The 22,214-nt window shown below is 33.7% G+C and overlaps 1 protein-coding gene across 2 annotated transcripts in view; it reads right to left on the bottom strand.

Moving 5' to 3' along the window:
• IntS3 (integrator complex subunit 3) overlaps window positions 1–22,214 on the bottom strand; it is a 598,644-nt gene that overhangs the window by 403,309 nt on the left and 173,121 nt on the right. For both annotated transcript variants that reach the window (XM_090406089.1, XM_090406090.1), the window contains one exon: window positions 5,800–5,929. In XM_090406089.1, the coding sequence (XP_090262215.1) occupies window positions 5,800–5,929 (130 nt within the window). The remainder of the gene's footprint in view (window positions 1–5,799; window positions 5,930–22,214) is intronic.

Consider the following 22,214-nt stretch of genomic DNA (forward strand, 5'->3'; position numbering starts at 1 on the left):
CTATACTAACTATTTATATCTTAATATTATTTATAATAATATTGTTATTATAGTATTATAATATTATTCCAATAATCTCCCTATCTGACCTTCAAAACAATGACCCTTCAATTATTCAAACCTTGTATATCAACCGACTTCTTTGTAGAGCCCCAGGTACTTCAATTGTCTGACCCTTCAATTATTCGAACTTGCCATTCTGATAACTGAAGGATCAGATAAATAGTAAATTACTATAATATTATTTATAATACTATATTAACATATTATTAATATTTTTATTGTTCATACATATGCATACATACTATTTACAATATATGCATGTGCATATATGTGAATACAAGTACATAGATTATATGAAATAATACTACATAATAATAATTATCATCATGCATATGGAGAAATTATATACATACACACACACACACACACACACACACTGGTGTCCAAAAGTTAAGGACAAACCACATTTTTATCTGTGTATGAAAAAATTTTCATCACTACAGCCAAATGCGGACAAATTTATTGCCATCATACTAATAAATTATATTACACAAAAAATGTATTGTAAATTTCCTACAAATTAAATTACAATGCGTTTTTGGCAAAAGTTACAAATTTCCTAAGGATGTAGTTAAGGAATTAATGTACAGTGCTTACAAAAAACTAAGCAGAAAGACATTTCAGTATGGAATATATCCACCCCAAACTGTGATGCAGCTCTCACAACTTGTACCATACTTGGCAGCAAGTGATTCAGAAGTTCTTAAGGCAAACTGATCCACTCCTCTTTCAGAGCAATGGATAAGGCCTGGTTTGTTTTCTGGAGGAGAATTTCGAGCAGTAATACCTCTCCCTATTGCTGGCAACTCGACTCAATTAATATTCTCGGTTAATTACCGTATTATTCAAATATAACTCGGCCTCACATGTATCTCGCACTACTGATTTTACTTTACAAAAAAAGAAATTAAAAGTTTCACATATACTTCGCACAGGAAAATAGTTTAAAACTTTAAGAAATAGATAGTGAATGTTGTTATGACAGTTTCAGATATTTTGGAATTCTATTGAAGAGAATCATTATTTCAACTCAACAATCATCGGCTTGTATTTGTCATTGAGTCACATGATCTTTTGTTGATAATCATGTGGACATTTTCATAGCTGTGCCATCTCTACCAGCCTACCAGTGCTGTCCATTTCGCACTCTGCTCTCACTTCTCATTAGTCATTCATGAAAGATTGTTCGTAATGTATCTTAAACCTTGTAAATTATTGTCGCTAAAGATTGAAATATATCGTGTGATGAAGGTGGGCAGCCAATCATGCAAATAACATTGATAATTAAAATTTAAATGCATCTATTTTTAATTTAATTATAAATAATGTGCAAAATTATAAATTATGATACTTAGGATTTAATTATAAATGTCAATTTAGTTTTTTTCCTGAAAAACACCTTAGTTTCCAAAAATCCCTGCATATATCTTGCATTACAATTTTTTAGCTTTAATTTTGGATAAAAAAGTGCAAATTATATTCGAGTAAATATGGTAATAACCTACAGCACCATGGAACATTGTTGCAAATCATCCACCAGTCATAGTCCCTTTTTCCACTGTAGTTCAGTGCGTCTGTAAAGATTTTTGTCACAAAGACTTGCGAATTCTCTTTAAACTGTGTACTGTGGTGAGGAGGCGCTGCAGTCGTGACAGAAGCAGATGACGCTTGGGACTTCATTAGCAAAGTTTCCGTTGTGTGTGGTATCCATTTTTTTTAAATGTGCCCAAAGTGAAAGAATAAGTACAACATTAGTGTTTGAAAGCAAATTATAATGTTTTTGTAGTTTCAAGAATCTTGTAAAGCAAGTTTGTGTCAAGTTTTTCAGAAATAAATAACATCACTAGAGTTACATCAGTGAAATGCGTATGAATGTGTTCTAAGAGTATACGTATAAGCGAGCATTCATTCTGCGTAATGATCAAGACTTTCACCAGCTTTACCACTCATCACAAGTCCGAGTTCTACTGCGTCCATTAAGCATAATGCTTCCCCACACCATGATCCAAACACCGCCATATCTATCCCTTTCAAGAACATCTCTCATGATGTTAAGCAGTGCCAGTTTCAAGTCAGATCAAGTGTCATCTAGAATTGTAGGAAAGACTAAAATGACTCTCATCTGTAAAGAGTACATTAGCCCATTGGTGTCTTGTCCAATTTTTATGGATGCAACACCACTAAAAACATGCTCTACAATCAGCTGTGGACAAAAGGACACAGAATACAGGCCTTCAGGCATATAAGCCTACATATCGCAATCTTGCCACAGTTAGTCGAGATATCTGTATACCTAACTGAATGGAGCCGACTAGCAAGCTGATCTCCATAGTGTATTTATTACATTTTATAACCAAAAATATGTCTTCATGCTCCATGGTGGAATGAGGGTGTCCTCTTAGCAAATGTCTGGTACACAAATCGGTTTGAAACACTGCACAGAGCTTGGATACAATGCTATGTGCGATTCCAGACTCTGTCAATACCAGTTATTCTATGGCCTTCAAGCTTTTCAATAATTCTTCCCCACATGAAATCATCTATATAATGTTTTTGAGACATTACAAGACATTCAAGTTTGCAACTTTATTCCTTCATGAAAAGTGTTTCCTTCAAACCCAATTTGCTCAGCACAATGTTTTGTATTTTATCCTGTTGAGTGCTACCACATGATCCCTTTGCAAGCGATTAAAAAATTTGAATGTGTATCCACTTTCTACTCGAAATCATCAGTTATACAAATTGCCATGAGCTGATTTGTCTGAATTTGTGATTGCAATCTTCAGAAAGAATGTTCGTCCTAAGGTTTTGGACACCAGTGTATATACATCATTAAAATATTGTATTTTCCTTCACTAAGACATTTGGTACATTCATTTTTTTTCTTTTTTTTTATATAAATGTATATAACATTTTTTTAACTAGCTAAAAATGTATTCATAGTATTTAGATATGCATGAGTGTGATTGTGCATATACAGTGTATCCATGCACATTTACACAAAATATGGTAAGTACAATAACCTTAGCAGTATATTTAACATTTATTTTGTTCACATCTTTTGAAGCCTTATATGAAGATGTTTTAGGTACCATTAGAGTATATAATTAGAATAGTAATTCTTTTTATATTAGACACTCTTTATCTTATATGCTTAAAACTATTCTTAATTATTGTTAACAGGTGTACAAAGTACTGATATATGTACAATTAAAGTATTATAATTATTCCATTTTTGATACATTTATTGCACACAAAGCTGAGGGCATTCATTTTTTTTTTTTTTTTTTTTTTTTAAATATACATCATCATAATAACAGTAGCAGTATGTACAATATTTTTGCAGTATATTTATTATTTTGTTCACATCTTTCAAAGTCGATATTCAAGTACTAATAGATTTTGCATGTGGCTACTCTAATATAAGGCATTGTTATTGTCGGGTGTTGAGTTAAGGACCACAAAGCTCTCTTCAGAGCAACATGTCAAGTTAGGTTCTTTACATTGTATGAAAGCTTATTTAATAAGTTTGGTATATAGAACTGATGGGTTGCTTTCCCATATGCATTATTATCATTACTTGTAATGTATGTTATATGCCGAGGTCTGCTTTGATATGGAATAGTTAATGTTTTTCAATATTATCTAGAAAACTAGTGTTTTAGAATGATAGGGTAATATCTAAAAATTTTTATAGTCTTAGATACTCCTGAGCTGTTGTTGCCATCAGTCTGTTTTGTAATGAGTTTAGTTTTTTTCATTAAGTATTGTGATGCAGAATCATAGCATGATATTCCATATCTCAATATATACTCAGCAAAGGATTTGTAGATGCTTTTCCTAGTATTTGCAGGCAATGTTTTGTAAGTAGTGCATTTTATACAATAATATGCACAGTGTTTTGTGTATATAGTTAATGTGCATGTTCCACTGCATACTGTAATCAAATGCAGGCTTAGGTATTTGATGTTTGTAACTTCTTGGATTGTAGGGTAAGTACAGGTTTTAGTTTACTTTGGATACTGTGGGATATGATATTTCAGAGATATATGTGAGAGATCTATAGCCATATGAGGGTTTCAAAATACAATGAGCTGAGATTTAAGATTTGATGTTTACTACAATAGAATTACTCATGAACTAATCAGTGATTACGTTGAAGTTTGTTTGTAAATGCTATAAGTTGATGGTCTTTGTGTATTGTTATGAGTAGTGTCATCTGCATATGGGTAGATGTGACTGTATAGCAGTAGGTTGGATAGATCACTTACAAAAATATTGAAAAGGTATGGCGAAAGGATTGCCCCTTGTGGAATGTCATTAATCTCAGTTCTGCTACTGCAGATGTGATTTATTTCTGCAATGTTTGGTTCTGTTTTTCAGAAAGTGTCTTTGAACCAGTTGTGAAATTTTCCTTTTATGCCTGCTGTTTCATTTTTTTTTAAAAGAATTGTGTGCTCTACAGTGTTGAAAGTCTTAGAGAAGTCAAGAGCTAGTGCAAATACAAAGTGGTTTTTGTCCAAAGATGAATTCATTATGTCACAGAGATCATTCCAATGAGATATTGGTTCCTTTATTTTTTTTAAATCCATACTGAGTGCTGGATATTATATTGAATTTCTCTTCATATGTGGATATTTTTTCATTAATTATCCTTTCCATGATCTTTTCTATTACTGAAGGCAAGGATATGGGCATGGAAATCACCGATCTGCTTACTAGAGGTCTAAAGTATCTCAAAAATACATGTGTGGTCTAAAGAGTTTCTTGATTATCTAACCCTTAGCCCAGCTATGGTACAACAGTATTTTCAGTTTATTAAATATTTTAAGCTATTACTCACTGCCACTTTGTGGAAAGCAATCAGCTGGTGAGGATTCATAACCCCACCTTCTCTTTGGAACATAATGCTTTCCCCTGAAGTCCAGAGAACAGCTGAAAATCCCAAATAAAACTGACACGCATTTATTTCCAAACCAAGTTAGTGTAAAATAACATCCTGGTTTGATTTTGTCAAAAACAAATGAAATCTGCACACTAGTGCATGTTTAATTTTGCTAATCTTCAAAATTAAGCTAGCACTGTTTGCTGCATCTTGGGTAATGTCTGATGCTATCAATTAATAGCATCAGTTTTCTGGGTTTTTTTTTTTTTTTTTTTTTGGTTTTCTGTGTCTTCTAAGCCACCCAGTTTTTATCTAGTAGTCTGAATTTCCAATTAACATGATACTCAACATTGATTTGTTGTTTAAAAATGTGAACCTTCATATGATGAGCTATGGATGTGAACTTTGCATATAGCTGAACTACAAACCTGACTTGTAGATCTTAAGTGTTTAACATTGCATTCATGTTACTTGTTTTCTTCAGAAAATAGTTATCTCACTGTACTTAGTTTTTCAGGCAGCCTGTGCCAAATTGCTGCTTAACTTTTAGTTGGCTTCATTTCATATCCGCAAAAGCGGTGTTGTGAAACCATGCCTCTTTCTAAAGAATAACTGCAAACACCTTTGCTTATCTACATTTGTAACTTGTTTGGAAAAAAGTTACTTATGATATGGACATTTTTCTGAATAAATTGTTTTTGTTCTTTTTTTTATCAATGATTTAATTCTATGCTTGGAAAAAAAACCCAAACTTTTTTTGTCACCTAATACTTATGGTCTATTTAAAAAAATAATAATAATTTACTCTTCATCTTATAAAAATTATTTAACTCATGACAAACGAAACCTACCTGTAAAATTTGGAGCTAATGTTGTAGGATTAAATAATAACTCTCTCCATACTTTTTCAAATTCAGATATTCTTGCAACATTCTGCAATAACCTAACCAAATCTCGTCCAATGATCATGCATTCTGAAAACTAAGAAACAAAATTCACAATATGGATTTAGAACAACATGTACTTCAGTTGTATAATTGGTTAGGGAGGGGATGGGGAACTGTATTTGATATAGACACTTGAATTAAAAACAAAGTTTAAGCATCTCATATTGTTTTTCTTTCTACATAGTAGTGCCCAGAGAGTTGAAACATTTGTACCATCAGTTTTGAAACATCAATTAAATCATCATCATAACAAAAAAGTCTATTGTCAGAAGCTTGATAGCAGTGGATTGTAGCTCTTAGCAACTGGTAATACCATGTTTATTGCATTACTTATAAATATGGCTTATACAATCGCAGTTTGTACTCCATATTCCTTCGTTCTTTCCTCATGGTTAATTTTCATATTTCTAATATCAAGTCCTGAATAAGTTGAGAAATTCTTTCACTTCATTACAAAAATTAAATTACATCAAACAAAAAATTATATTCTTGTGTTTATCCTAAACTGTGGAGACATGAACTAACTTTGTGACTTTGTTACTGGTATATGGAGGCAGATTGCTTCACATCATATTACCCTAGCATCCCATAATGCACAGCCCACTTCCTTTCATATGTATATATATATATATATATATATATATATATATATATTGCCATGCATTATGGGAAAAATCACTATTCAAACCAGTTTACTTAGGTGAAAAACTGATGGAATGGCTTCATGAGTAGCATAGGAGTGCAAGAGAGAGAGATTAATAATATTAGGAGAGGGGGGGAAGACACAATAGAAAAGGTCTGACCTACTTATGAAGCCTTTGGCTTCATAAGTAGCTCAGACCTTTATTGCAGCTGCCCATTAAGTTAAAGTGATCTAAGATGGAACAGAATGAAAAACTCTCATAATAATAACAGATTTTTATCTCTGTGATGAATGTCATACAAAGCAAGTGGTGTACTCTAAATCACTAAAACAGTATCTTTATGAAAATCAACAGACTGAACAACAGAATTTCCATAATAAAATGTTGTAAGGTATAGTTTTCAAAACCTTATATACACAGTCGATTAAGGTTTTGATGCTTTTGTGTTTAATTTCTCTAACTAGTAACACATATAGGTGGTAAAGAAAATTTCAAGTATATGGTGAAGAGTTCTCTCTCTCTTTGAGACTAGTCCTCCAAGATCCCATGTTCTATAAATTCTCAATTTCATAGGCAATGACAGTCATCCACTGACTTTGTTGAATTTTTCCTAACAAAAAAATATGTATACTGTATCATTATCCCTCCAAGTATTCATTGCATCATCTGCATATAATTATACTTCCTAGAAGTATAATAATTGATTCTAGAAGCATTTTTACTTCCTGTAAAAATGCTTCTAGAATCAATGCAAATAGCATATGACAGAAGAAAACCTTGCTTATTTCCTTTATGGATTTTGACCAGGTTCAATAGGAGCCTGGTGACTAGGAATTAGGTAGTTGTATTAGCATAAGGTCCTTTGGAGAACAGACAGGCATACCAAACTTCTTGTCAAATGCTCAAGTCAGATCTACCAAGAGTATTACCATTGGTAGAGAGAGAGAGAGAGAGAGAAGATTATATAGCAAGAACAAATTAAACACAACTGTTTTGACAGGAATCCCTTACATCTATGCATTTTTGCAAAAACAAAATCCTAGGCTTCTCAGTAAGATTCTCTCACTAAACCATCTGGTTAAAGGAATTTCCATGTCTGACTTTTTTTTTTTTTTTGTTTTTGTTGGCTATAATAACTTCAGCTGCTATAATGTGTCTATCAAGCCCATCCTGGACATGAACAGGAAAAGGATTAATGTTCCACGGAACTATCGTTTCTGAACAGATATTCATTAGTGTTTCTGAAATGAATCAAGGATGTCTTATGTGGTGTCCATGTCTTTTCCATCCAAATAGATTTGCTTGAGAGTCCTTTCTTCACAGAATTTGGTACACTGCCTGTTGAAGAATGCAACTGAAGGACATATATTAAGAGCTGTTGTATTATTATTTTAAAATTCCCTTCTTCTACCTCTGCTTCTGTCTTTCCAGTTCTATCTCTATGTTGATGTTCCTGATCATGTTGTAAAAATTATGCACAGAGTGGTGTGTTCTCTATGGATTGTGATAGTTGTTCTATTAGAGGTGAGTAGTATTAAATTTCTACACTACACTGAAATCTAACTTTTTTTTTATGTTGCTCACCACCCACAAAAAGTTATATGCAAACCTATAATGCATTTGGTACTGTGGGTGGGCTAATATTTTTTTTTCTATTTTTTTATCAATTTTAATATAGATTTTTTTGTATTTTTAATTTATTTTTTACACAGTCCAAAAACCCTGCTCTAGAGACCAAACATGGAACCCTCTCAAGCCACTTCAGGCCCTCCAATAAGCAGGGTAGTGGTCTCACACTAGGCGAGTAAATACATATGTTTGATCCAGGATGTATATATTGCTCAAGATAATTCTTTCTTTTCTATTATTTCAAAACAATTCTACTTCACCAATAATAATTAAATGAACTGAGATTTCACATTTCTAAATACCAAGAAGGAAATGGTTTAATAATTCCAAAATAAATTAATTAAAATAAAAATATACAACATGAAAGGACTGATCAAGTATTTTAAGACTTCAAAGAAAATATAAATAAATTAAGCTTTAACTGGGCCCAAATTACACTAGCTATATAAAAAAAAAAGGATAACTTTAAGCTGAATGTTGGAAGTTTATTTTTTACTTGGTTAGAATATAATATAATAAATTAAGTTTAATCCTTTATCCAAGTGTGAGCAGACAAAGTTTGCACCTGAAAATATCTTCAGGACTGAGGTAAGTAGTGCAAAACTGGGCAACTCATAGCAAAGGTGGACCTAGCTAACATCACTCCTATCTCAGTATCTCCCATAATGCAAAACACATCTCCTTGCGGATATGTCTAATGTTATGCATTAATGGAACGGCCACTACCCAGACTAGTTTCAACCTTTATTGAGGTCCCTTCAGTGGGAGTCAGGCCCAGAAGTAGAGATACCAGGCAGAAGCATTAGCAAGGTCATCTCTACCTATAGGAGTTGCCAAATGGTGTGCCACCTTTTTAATAAATTACTCTGGATTTAGAGAAAGATGTTGAAAGTTTGTTTTTCACTTGGTTAGAATATAATAAATTAAGTTTAATCCTTTATCCAAGTGTGAGCAAACAAAGTTTGCACCTGAAAGTATCTTCAGGAATAGGATAAGGTGGTACAACACCAGGGCAACTCCATGCAAAGGTGGAGCAAGTTAACATCTCCTATCTCAGTATCTCCCATAATGCAAAACACATCTCCTTGCATATCAATGTAGTACCTAGGTATCATGATTTCATGCACAACCAGTAGATTTAATTCATAACACAAGTAACCTCCACATCATTACATTACAACTTACAAATTTCTTCACTGGGACAACACACTCAGATAAAAAGTGTTCTTTTTATCTTAGTGTATATCTTTCATATCCAAACATGTCCATCACTGTTCCAGAATCCAAGTTCTGAACTTGGCCCATATCAGGATGTGATGAGTATTTGTCCACAATGGTAGGTAGGATGCAGTATTTATATGAAATTCATAGCATGCAGCTTTCTGTGTGCAATGAAACACTTAGGGGATTGCTTGTAGCTGTTTGTAACTTCAAACACCTATTAAAGATCTGATAGCAAGACGAGTTGAGATAGTCAGCTTTCTCAGTCAGTATGTTAAGCCTAATGGTAGTATCATGTGATCAGTATAACCTATGCACCTCCATTTTATTATTATTATTATCATTTATTATTATTTTGGTAAGCATCATGGAAGGCCCACTCAACCAGCAACATATCATAATGAGCTTTGAATTTATTTACACTACCTGCATTCAAAATGCACTCCACAACAACTCTCTAGTAAAAAATCTACTCCTCACACCCTTCTTCACTACATATAATCATGCCCTGATATAATCACATCCTCACCTTTATAACCATCCTCTTCCCAATTCCACAACCTGTTTCTCAACCTCTCTCAGACTCTTGGTGGTGCTAATTTCATATGAACCCTGTATACTCTTTGTAAGCAATGATCACTCCAAATGACTACCACCAAACCCATTCAAATGCATTCAATCAACTTTGAACCATTCTAGCTCCCTCTTTGAATTCATTCCATACATTCACAAATTGAACACTCTCAGTCTGACACAACATCTTGTCATTCAGTATCATTGCTCTCCATCTCAGTTCACTACTCATATCTGGGAAACAAACTAACGACTTTCCCAATGACACTATTATTCTTCACTCCCTGCAACTTCTTCAAATCCCTTTCCACAGTCTTTGACTCACCACCCAAGTTGTTTGTGCCTACCACTATCACTAATTTGTCCATTCCTTCCTTCCTTCTCTGCAAAGCATGTGATATTCCTTTTCTCTGTGCTGCACCATGTAAAATATGTCTTGTGCAGCTTATTTTTTACCTGACCTTTAATGATTGAGTCACCATATTTTCCTCGTCCATACCTGACCTGACTCTTTTTTATTACAAATTGTTTATTACAAATTCAACCTGACTCTTCATTTTCATTAACTCTTGCCTAAGCTCTTCCATGTCATTTCTATTATTACCCTAGAAAACACTTCCATCCAGTTTCTGATTATTCCTGGTAACACCATTTTCTAGTTCCTACGTGATCACTATGTGAAAAGTGCGATGAAAGGTTAGAACATATTTTTGGAATGTTCTAACCTTTCATCACACTTCTCACATACTATAATATGTTCTTTTTTATCGTTCAATCTAACACTCCATAAATATTTAACGTTTTTGGATGCATACATAAAACAATTGTTGCATCTAATCCGCTGTGAAAAGTCCATAGAAAACTCAACCTCCAAGTTGCTGGTGTACACTTCTTTGCTGCCACTACTGTCATTTTGTGTAACATAAACTAGCACTTCCAAGTTGATATAAATAACAACCAAAATGAACACTTTTAGAACCGCAATATTCTGGTACACTGCTCAAAACAATTTAAGGATATTTTAGTGTCTGTCGGATAATTATAAATTTCTGCAAATAATTATAACTATTGGGCATTTTATACATGAATAAATATTTCTTACTTATGGATAGGGTATAATTGATGAGATATTGTTTAAATAATCGATATTTATTACAAATTTAACAAATTATACATTTTAGAATGAAATAATTTTAACAGGAATAATTTTTGTTATAGGAATATATAAGGAATATTCTTGTTATGGTCTCCAAAACAGCAGTATATCTTGATTGCATGGAATGGATAAGATGATCAAACAGTTCCTGTGGGATATTTCCCCACTCCTTTGTGAGAGCAACTTCGAGCTCTTGAAGCGATCGTGGCGGCACCAGTCAAGCAGAAACACGCCTACCTAAAGCATCCCAGGCATGTTTGATTGGATTGGCATGTTCTTCTCGCAAGTAATGACAAATACTGATCATCTCTTGGAGTTGTAGTTGATGGGCGACCTAGACCTTGTCTTTGGCAAACATTTCCAGTCTCCAGAAAATGATTCCAAAGTTGTGAAATTACACTTTGAGATACACGACACGCTTGAGTAACAACTTGTTGTGTTTGTCCAGCTTCTAATCGACCAATGGCTCTCCAAGTCATGGAGTCCGGGATATCATGTTGCTCTGCCATTTTTGACAAAATAATGGGTGGTAGGTGACACAAGTTTATAACTGAAGTGATAATTATGCACTGTGGAAGTAAGCACAACAAGCCACGCATGCTAATACGGCTAAGACACATTTTGACAAGTCTTAACATGATTATGTACGCACTTGCATGTTGTCTACACTGTTGTATATTAAGAACATTTTAAAATAAATGTGTTACACTGTAAATTACTTTTATAACTTTATAATTTACAAGAAAACCAAAATATCCCCTAATTGTTTTGAGCAGCATACAATGATTATATCCAGTCTGACTATCACACAAAAGCACCATTATACAAATCTACATGTTATAATTAAGAAAAAAAAGAAGAAAAAAAAAACACTTAGTGTTAACACCATTCAAATACACCGCTACTTCTTGTTGCGACACTAGCAACATATTTCTTAAGCATATTACAAAATCTGGACTCAAACATGTTTAACTGGTGTATTATAATATATATATTCTCCCTAAATGATATTCAACTATCATTCTCTTTTCTGCAATATGTAATATTCTGCAAACACAATTAAAATTACTTCCAAGTAAATCAGTGATCCCCTTTATAGCAACATTTTCCATTTTTCTGAAATCTGAGAGGTATCCATAACCTTCAGTAAGAAAAAGTGTATGCTGAGAATAAGTAATATGTTCACACCATTAGAAATGGCACAGCTGGGTTTTAATTTGTGCCAGTTGGTAACTTCAAAATTTGACAATATGAAATCAGACTCCCCAAGTAATATACAATTTTCTAAACCACTAATATATCCACTTTCTGAGAATATAAACCTTACATTCCTATAACATTATACCATGTTGGTAACAGAAATAAATAAATATATATATATAAAACATTAATTACATTAAATTTTTTGTACAAGTCATTAAATAACATACTTGCAGAAATATCATATATTATCTATCGTCAATCTGAATCATGTTCTGAAAAATTGTATGTCTTGGGGGAGATGTAATTCCTAGTTATTTTCTTCACATGAAGATGGTTATAACAAACAATCTAATTATAAATCAAACTGTTTCCATTCCAATTTAACTTAATTTTTACATTTCAACAATATTGTTTTTTCTGGTTCTATTTAAGACATCAGTGACCTTCACTGTTCAAAGCCTTGTCGCAAAAACTTTATTCGATCATCCTTCAGTGTTACAGTGTAAAATTTAACACTGCAGAGATTGTTTTGAATTATCATAACTTGAATTTATTGTTCCTCTCAACTCACCCTACCATATATTATCAAGGAGAACTACCACATCTGCACATGTGCAGTTGTTCAGAATATTATCCTGCATAACAAGAAAACAGCTGTTGTATTTTTATGGGAATTTTCTGAGTAAGGGGGGGGGGGGGGGGGGCAGAAAAGAAAAATAAGAAATTAATGGAGACCTTGAAGATTTAATGGATGTTTTACCAAAGGGTTCATATTTTAAAGGAAAATCCATGCATATCCTGTTTGAAGTAGAGTTTAATAAGTTGCATGACAAACTTTATTTCTTAAAAAATTTGGAGAGAGAGAGAGAGTGGGTGAGTGAGAGTAAAGCAAGTATATTATATATATGCATGCATATGAGTGATAAGAATTATCACTATGGACTTTTCTTTAACAAAAAAAAAAGGGGGGGGAGGGGGGTTTCTTTACCACAAAGCATTCTAAAATTTCATCATCATCAATTTCCTGATAGGTAAACTCAGGGATGTTTAGGCTACTATGATAGCAGTACATGATTAAGATTGGATTATTAATAACCTCCTATCACCAATTTTCCTCCAAATTAGTCAATTCCTTGTCAGCACTGAAATATTGTAATTTCTAACACTTTTTTCTTCTAAGGCACTTCTGACTAAATCAATCCACCTAGACCTTGGTTGTCCTCTGGGCCTTTTTCCTGCCATCTTGGCATCAAGCACCTGTTCTGATAACCTTTCCCCTCCCATTCTATTAAAGTGACCATACCGCCTCAGATTAGCCCTGCTCACACAAATGCAACAATGTCAAGTTCCTTCCTAATGTTATCACTTTTAATATGATTCTACCACTAATGACATCTGTTCAGACCCTTAATTTTTTCAAAGAACCCTCATATCTGTGGACTCTAATCTCATATCCATAACTTAAAAGTGATTTGAACCTTGTCTCATACACAGTCTTGCCATAAATACTGTTACAACTTCCGCACACCCAGCACTGCCACAGAATTGCATGAGCCTGATTCCATTAGTGGTGAATGTTGTGCGCAGCCAACATTCTCGTGTTTATTAGTAGAGAGTGAGCTGTCTAGCTGTATGGATTAACATGCAGTGGGAAGATTATGAGAACCATGTAGCTGTAATAGCACTTCACAAGGTTGGAATGCAGCTACCTGTTATTTTCAACACACTAAAAATACTTGGGATTGGTAGGATGTTTATCTATCAGATTATTAGCCATTATAACAATACAGCAGACATATCAGACTGCCAAAGAACAGGTTGACTACACTGCGTAAAGACACAACAGCTTGTGATGGCTGTGAACACACACCTCTGATGTATTCCTGTGAGAACAAAAACGATGTTGCAAGAGTTGAACATTTCACAGAGAATGATGTACTAACTCATGACCTGGGGATGAGAGCCTATTACTGTTCTATTGGACACTTCCTAACACCACAGCTTATAAGGCAGAGAGTGATAAAATTAAGGGCACTTCTATCAAGGAATATCCAAGTTGTATCTCAGAGAGAAAGAGGTCAAAACTTCTGCCAAAGCGTAACAAGATACTGTGCTGGAACCTGTGGTACAGCCCAGAACAACATCTTGTTTCACAGTAGACAGTGGACCTTTCAACAGGATTCAGCCCCTGCACACAAGGCAAGGACACATATCACCATCTGACTGGCTGTCTGGAAGGGCTGATCTGAATCAGAAGGTGGATTTGGCAGATTTCTATTGAATGTTGTGTATGTTGCCACTGATATGTGACTTCAGGCATGCGTGAAGGAAAAAGGGGATATTTTGAACATTGTGTACCTGCTATGTGCACGTTATACGAGGGGTGCCCAAAAATAACTTGAATTATTATTTTAATTTTATTAAAGTTTATAATACCATATTCTAGTATCTTTCAACGTACTCTCCATGTGAGTCAACTCACTTGTCCCAACATTTTTCCCACTGCTGGAAACAGTTCTGGAACAGTTCAACTGGAATACTGCTTATAGCCTCCAGTGACTTTTCTTTCACTTCATCCACCACATCAATGAATCGCTGCTCTTTCATGGTTTTCCTTATCTGTGGGAATAAAAAAAAGTCACATGGAGAGAGAGAGAGAGAGATCAAGTGAGTAGGGAGAGTGGTTTTTTTTTTTTTTTTTTTTTTTTTTGATCCTCTAAGCAAAGGAGGCACAAATTTAGCAGACATACACATTTGATTTACAAATCTTCTGTTAAAATTCACTGGCATGAATTCCATGATAAATTCTTCTCTTTAGAAACTTGCTCAGTAGTCTTTCGATGATCTTCGTTGACTGCCTGGCAAACCTTTTCGATGTTTTTCATCGTTTCTGTTTGTCGAAGATCGGCCAGATCATGGTTGGTCTTCAAATGACAATGTCCCCATTTTGGAAATGGGAAAACCACTCATAGACCTGTGTTTTACCTAAAGAGTCATCCTTAAAGGCTTGTGGAAGCATAGCAATAGTTTCAGCTGCAGTTTAACCCAAAAGAAAACAAAATTTCACGCACACATTCTCTGTTCTTTATGGATAGCCATCACAAAATCGCCAAACTTGCTTGTAAACACTAACAAAAAAAAAAGCAGCAGATACAACAGACCAGTTCATATAAGATGAGGCCATTTGCCAGATTGGAGAGGAAAACTGCACACTCATGATGTGTGGCAGCATCATCTGTAACTAGAAAATGCACATGCATTCCAAGTTCAGATTCTGAACACTTGGCATGGTGTGCTGAAAGCTGTAAATGATTTACTGATAGATTAAAGTAGGGGTTCTCAATGTGGTGTGCGTATACCCCGATACATGGCAAAATTTTGGGGGTTACACCAAGAGAACTCAAAAGTCACTAGATCTAGTAACAAAGTCGCTAAGTTGGCAACACTGATATTGATTAATTTCTGAGAACTGAATGATGCAGCTATCATCTCACTGATTATACAGTAAAATGTTCATAATTTTGTAAGATTTTTTAAATTGTTTATGTCACTCTTTGTGTTTGATTATTAAATTACTTAAGGAATTCACAACGTAAACGGGAATATAAATTAAAATAAACTTTAATATATACTTCCTATATTTCGGCAAAGTCACGTTGCCATCTTCATGGAAACTTTAGGTTAAGACACATGCATGCAGGCACTAATACAGCAAATGAGGTCAAAGAGAGAAGATTATTGTTTTTCCTAAAGTCCTGAGTGGGCTATATTAGGTATTCTTGGTTTTTGTGTTTATAGATATATGTAATTTACAAATAGAAAATTTAATGTGTGTGTATATAAGTATGTGTGTGTGTATATATATATATGTTTTATTTTTATACCCATTGTTATACTATAATTTTAGTTTTATCTATGTATACAATGAGTAAGCCAGTTACATCCAGACATAAAAGGTTGAGAACCACTGGATTAAAGGTTTATACAGTGTTGAAGTTGTAACAGTATTTATAGCTAGATTAGGTATATTGCTAGTTTAGTGCTTTGGCTAATTTCTCTCTTATTCCATTTAAATTCATTCAATTGCTCCCCAGCATACCAGCTTTGTTAATTCTGTTGTCTACTTCCATATTTAACTTATCATCTTCACTAAAAATCATGCCAAAGTATTGAAATGTTTTACTTGTTCTATAGGTTCTCCATTCAGAATGCAGCTGAAATTTTCTATGTTTCTGCCTATTTTTATAGTTTAGGTCTTTTTTTATTGCTGATTTTCATACCAAACTTGTTATAGCCATTATTCACTTTAGTTAGAGAATCCCAGAGTCTTGCAATGGATGTGTTTAGGAGTACAACATCAACTGCTAAAGCAAAGATCTAAGTTTGATATCACCAATTCCAATATCAGGTTTGGTGCCATGTTCTTTCATAATGTGATCCATATAGATTATTAACAAGAGTGAGATAATGTGCATCCTTGTCTTACACCTGATTTTATATCAAACTACCTTCCTGTATTCCCTTCAATTCTAAGTTTTGGCTTACAACTTAAATATAGATTATGAATTGCCTTGTATAATGTTCCATTTACCCCATATGACTGTAGTGTTTACAGAAGCTTTACTCTGAAAACCTTCTGGTATGCCTTTTTCAAATCTACAAAACCTAACTCAGATATTTGTCATATTCCCATGATTTCTCAACAATTTATCATAAAGTGAAAATCTGATCCTGACAACCTCTATTTGGCCTGAATCCAGCTTGTTCTTCTCAAAGTTTCTCTTCCACAATTTTTTGCAACCTCTTTTCAAGGATGCTTACATAAATAAATCTTACCTGGAACACTTACAGAGAAATTTCTCTGCAATTCTCACATTCAGCTTTATTCTCTTTTTTATAGATGGGAACACTATGAGAGCTCTGCTCTAATCATCTAGAGTTTGACCTTCTGACAAAGCTCTCTGAATTATGCATTACAGCTGCTGAAAAAATTTTATACCGCCATATTTGTGAATTTCTGGTGAAATGCCATCCAATCCAGCTGCCTTTCCACATTTCAAGTTTTTAATGATCTGAAAGAATGAGAGTTATCTGAGGAATGAAGACAATTTCTCCAATAGCAGGACCTATAAATATCACATTCAGTTTCAAAATGATTTTACTTGAAGCCTAGTTCTATTGCAAACATTTGTGGGGGTCCACGTTTCAGAGCAACATAATAAGAACATAAATCCTGGTATCGGAGAAATTGATTTCATTCCTCAGATACCCCTCATTCCTTCAGACTATCCATTTGCATTCAAATGGTTACAATTTCCAATAAGTGTTTGCTTTGCAATGATGATTAATAAAGCCCAAGAATAGACCCTTAGATATGCAGATTTAGATTTAAGAGGTGAATGTTCCAGACATGGGCAGTTATACATAGCATGTTCTCAAGTTAGCAGTCCTGAGAATTTAGTTATTTTTACTTAAATATAAAGAGCCAATAGGCTTCATTTCGGCAAAATAACCATTTCGCCGAAATGAAGCCTATTGGCTCTTTATATTTAAGTAACTTAATGGGGCACCTTTTTGACAACTCGTATAGCAGAGTATATAAGTTCTTTTCGCTATACCCTTTGGTATTAATTTGGTCTAGCTACTCACTGATGAAGCCGCAATAAAGGCTAAAACCGGTCTGGGTAGTGACCTCCCACCATAATGTAATAACAGCATACATTTCCTAGGAAATGTGTTTTTACATTATGGAAAATACCAAGAATAGTGATCAGAACTTTACCACCTTTGCTGCAAGTTGCCCAAGTTTGTACTACGTACTAGGACCACTTGCATTAGTTCATGCTAGTAATCGCCGATACTTTTATAGTTTATTATACTATATTCGGCATGAAACTCTCTGATTCCAATCTTTGAGTTTCTTATTCAGTTTTAAAACAATGTGGGATTTAATATCCCCTTAATTTAAATAATAGTTAATTTTGTTAAGTATGATGAAACTTCTAATGTTATTTACAAATAAGTGTTATAATGCTCACAATTCTACAACATGACAACCAGCACCAAATACTCGAGTAAATACCCTGAAGTGAGATGCTTGGACTCAATTTTAGCATACATGTCAACCCGGTATTGATTGATGAGTTGACCATAACTATGTAGTGGATTTAAATTTTCCATCTGCACCATCATGCAATATGCATAAAAATTCATTGCTGAAATGGTTTTTCTACTTGTAAGTTCTCTACTTCCTGGATTCATTTGTAACAAATCAATGCAACTTCCATCCTCTTGTCTGCAAAATAAAAGTGGATATTGGAGTGCATCACAGGCTCTATGTGTTTCGCATATCTGTTTCAGTCTATCGCTGTGACCATGTAAGATTATGTCTCCGCAGTTAAATTCTTGCCAGTAATGACAATTGCTATGTCATTAGCTGTGGGCACTGAATCTGCCTGCATAATATCCTGTCAGTACTCGGTTTGACCAGTATGGCCCATCTTAGTTCTTGCACATTGTTAGCATTCTCTATAGCTGACTTAAAAGTTTGTATATTTAAACAGAATGGAAGAGGAAAGATTAGCAAAACAAGTGTTCTCTGCCAGGTTGGCAGGAAAAAAGATCCAGAAGAAGACCAACATATAGGTTGATACAGTAAAAAGTACCTTAGAAGATAGAAATAAAAGACCTGATAATGTTGGCGTATTCACAGGTAACAGGCTGATTTGGAGGAAAATTGTAGATAGGAAGTTAGTAATGATGTAAGATTTTCATGTAGTACTATCATATCCTGTACATCCGTTGAGAGTACATGTCAGGAATTTATTATTATTATTATTCCTGATACCTCTTGATGATGATGATGAAGTTTGTATACATATGTTATGCTGATGTAGCATAACATTAGTAAATCAAATACAATTTCTGAGATCACACTTGTTTCAACCAATTTCAACCCTCTACAATGGAAAGCTGCGTGTTTGTGTAGGTTTGAAACAAAATTAATTTGTAAAAATTTATGATCATTTGGTTTGAATTGTAATAAACTTCCAACCAATTGGTACTTGGTATACTCAACTTTGCACCTTGAAAGTAGGCATGAAACTCCTTTCAACTATTTGTTTCACACCAAATGATGTCATTTTAAATGTGGAATTGTAAGCTCAAATAGTTTAAAAAATATGATGAGACTGTGCATTTTGCATTGTAATGAATGATAATAATGGTTTAGGAGGATCTGTGATTTCATTTAGTTTCACCTTTCCATTCAAACAACACATTCCAGGAGATTCATGTCTGTATTTAAGTGCTTAACAGTGCTGACATACTACAGTCAGTACTGATCACAACTGTTGGATCAGTGGAATATCTTATATTACAATTATAAGAGAAAGCAGACTCTTCCTTTTTATTCCAAGAAACTTCAATAATTTTGCTCTGTCTATTTAGTCTCATAAGCCTTGCCGCAGGAGTCGAGCAACTTATAGAACTTGCTCTTCGTCAAAAAAATAAAATATCTACTAACAATTATAAAAAATGCTAATAAATATAATAATAACGAAAGAACTTAATATCATGATATCTAACAATATCTAAAAAACTGAACAATATCTGGCCACAAAACAGTGGCCAGGTATTGTTAAACCACAGTACAGGCTGTAAAGGGAAGTAAAAAAAAAAAAAAATGAATTACTATTCCATAATCTGGAGGTGTACATTGATGAAAATGCACATAAACTATTTTTGGAACATCCTCTATCTATTCATGAAGAAATCATCAAAAATGGTCAATTTGTTCTCGAGTTATAAGAGAACACTGAAAACAGACTTTGCTTTATATATATATATATATATATATATATATATATATACACACACACACACACACACACACACACACACACACACACACACACACACACACAGGTATCCCTCAATTAACGCAGTTAATTAATCCCTCGATGTTACCACATATATCAAAATCGCGTTAATCAAATCTAATGATCAATGATAAAAAATCACAATTCGTCCATGATCGATTACTGTATTAATAATTCGTTTTACATGGTACTCTTTTAGGAAAGATAAAAAATGAATGCAAAGTAAATGTTTAATAAATGCTTGTACCTAAATTATTTACTGCAATTTTTTTATCAAAAGAAGTTATCAAGAGTTGTTTGAACAGTTTTAGTTTTTTTCTTATCGGCTTAAATTCTACGATAACAAGCAAAATGACTCTCCAGACCTTGACAAACAAGCAATAAAACATAAAGAAAAAATACTGCAAATCTAATACATGATGGTACAAATTAAGTGGATATTGAATCCAACATCATTTCATAGTCGAATATAGAAACTACAAGAGTTTCGTGCCGAATATATAGAAACTAAAAGTTTCGGCAATTGCAAGCATAAGCAACCTTATGGGTAACTCGTAATAAAGGTGGAGTAAGCTCCAGATCACTTTCCTTAGTATCCATAATGTAAAGCACATCCCCTAGAGGACATGTATGATAAATATTAAATCCAACATTATTTCATAGCAGAATATAGAAGAAACTACAAGAGTTTTGGCCGACTATATAGAAACTAAAAGTTTCAGTGGATGCAAGCATAAGCAACCTTATGGACAACTCGTAGTAAAGGTGGAGTAAGCTCAGATCACTTTCCAGTATTTTCCATAATGTAAAGCACATCTCCTAGAGGACATGTATGATAAATAAGCCTTTGGCTCTCTATTTCAGTATACATGATGGTTTATTTATTTTCAGTTACAATCTAGAAATTATTGAACAAAGAATAAAAAAAAACAACAACAACAAAACCATACTATACTGACATCGAAGGTCATGGTATCTCTCAGACACAATTTACTGTTAAATATCACAAACCTTTACATATGTTAAACCAAACTGACAGCAAAAAACACAGTGCGGAATATCACCCGTAACATATGAATGTGCAGCTACTCAAGACCTCCAAGCTATACACTGAAATGTGTAAGAATATTTACATTAAACATTTTGCATGTATCTGTCAGATCAGCTGCGAGCTCCGCAAGGTTAAAGGCACATTAATCAAAACTCTTGCCGCATATATCAAGGGATTGCCACAATTAATTTTGCCGCATTAATGAAATCCCGTGTTAAGCAAGGGATACCTGTATATGTAGATTTAAAAAAAAAAAAAAAAATTGTGTGGATCATTTTCTAATTTAGTCTGAGCTTCAATAATTTATTCTTGTCTGGGAAAAAATTTAGAAGGCATTGTAAAATTTAGCCTACATCCATTTCTGTAGAAAGCATATAGTTAGACAGATTTATAACCACTTACTAATCCCACCTGCACCTCATCATGGTGCGAGGTAATGGGTAATGTATACAAAGAATACTAGAAGTGGATGCTTCCAGAAGGACCAACCAAAGTACGAAGGCTATACCAATATATCCAGAAAATACAGGAGGTGCTCACTGATTGAGTTAGTAGCCTGCTAGAGAACAACCAACCAACTGCTCAGAGAAACCAAAGTTTGTAAGATACCAGATAGCTACATCAAAAATGACCAGGATTGGAATAAGGAAAGCAAAACATAAAGAAGAAAATAAGAAGAATTTTGCCACTAAATACAATAAAATATAATAAAAATCACAATAACAGAGTAAAAATACACTAACAAAAAATACTCGATAAATTTTAAAAAAATCACTTATTTCACAGGAGCTTCAAAATTACGTCTATACTCAAAATCAAAATTAAGTAAAGGTGTTATGAAGACGGCAATGAGAAATAAATGAATAATGCAATAAGTTTGTTGAATAATACACTGTGCAACAGTTTCTATCATTTCTATAATTGGTTTTCTACAATGAGGTTAAGAAAGCCAGAAGAATTGT

The sequence above is a fragment of the Typopeltis vanoorti genome, chromosome 16 (genome assembly GCF_054136105.1).
Source record: "Typopeltis vanoorti isolate ZY-2024b chromosome 16, IOZ_Tvanoo_1.0, whole genome shotgun sequence".
NCBI classification, from domain to species: domain Eukaryota; kingdom Metazoa; phylum Arthropoda; class Arachnida; order Uropygi; family Thelyphonidae; genus Typopeltis; species Typopeltis vanoorti.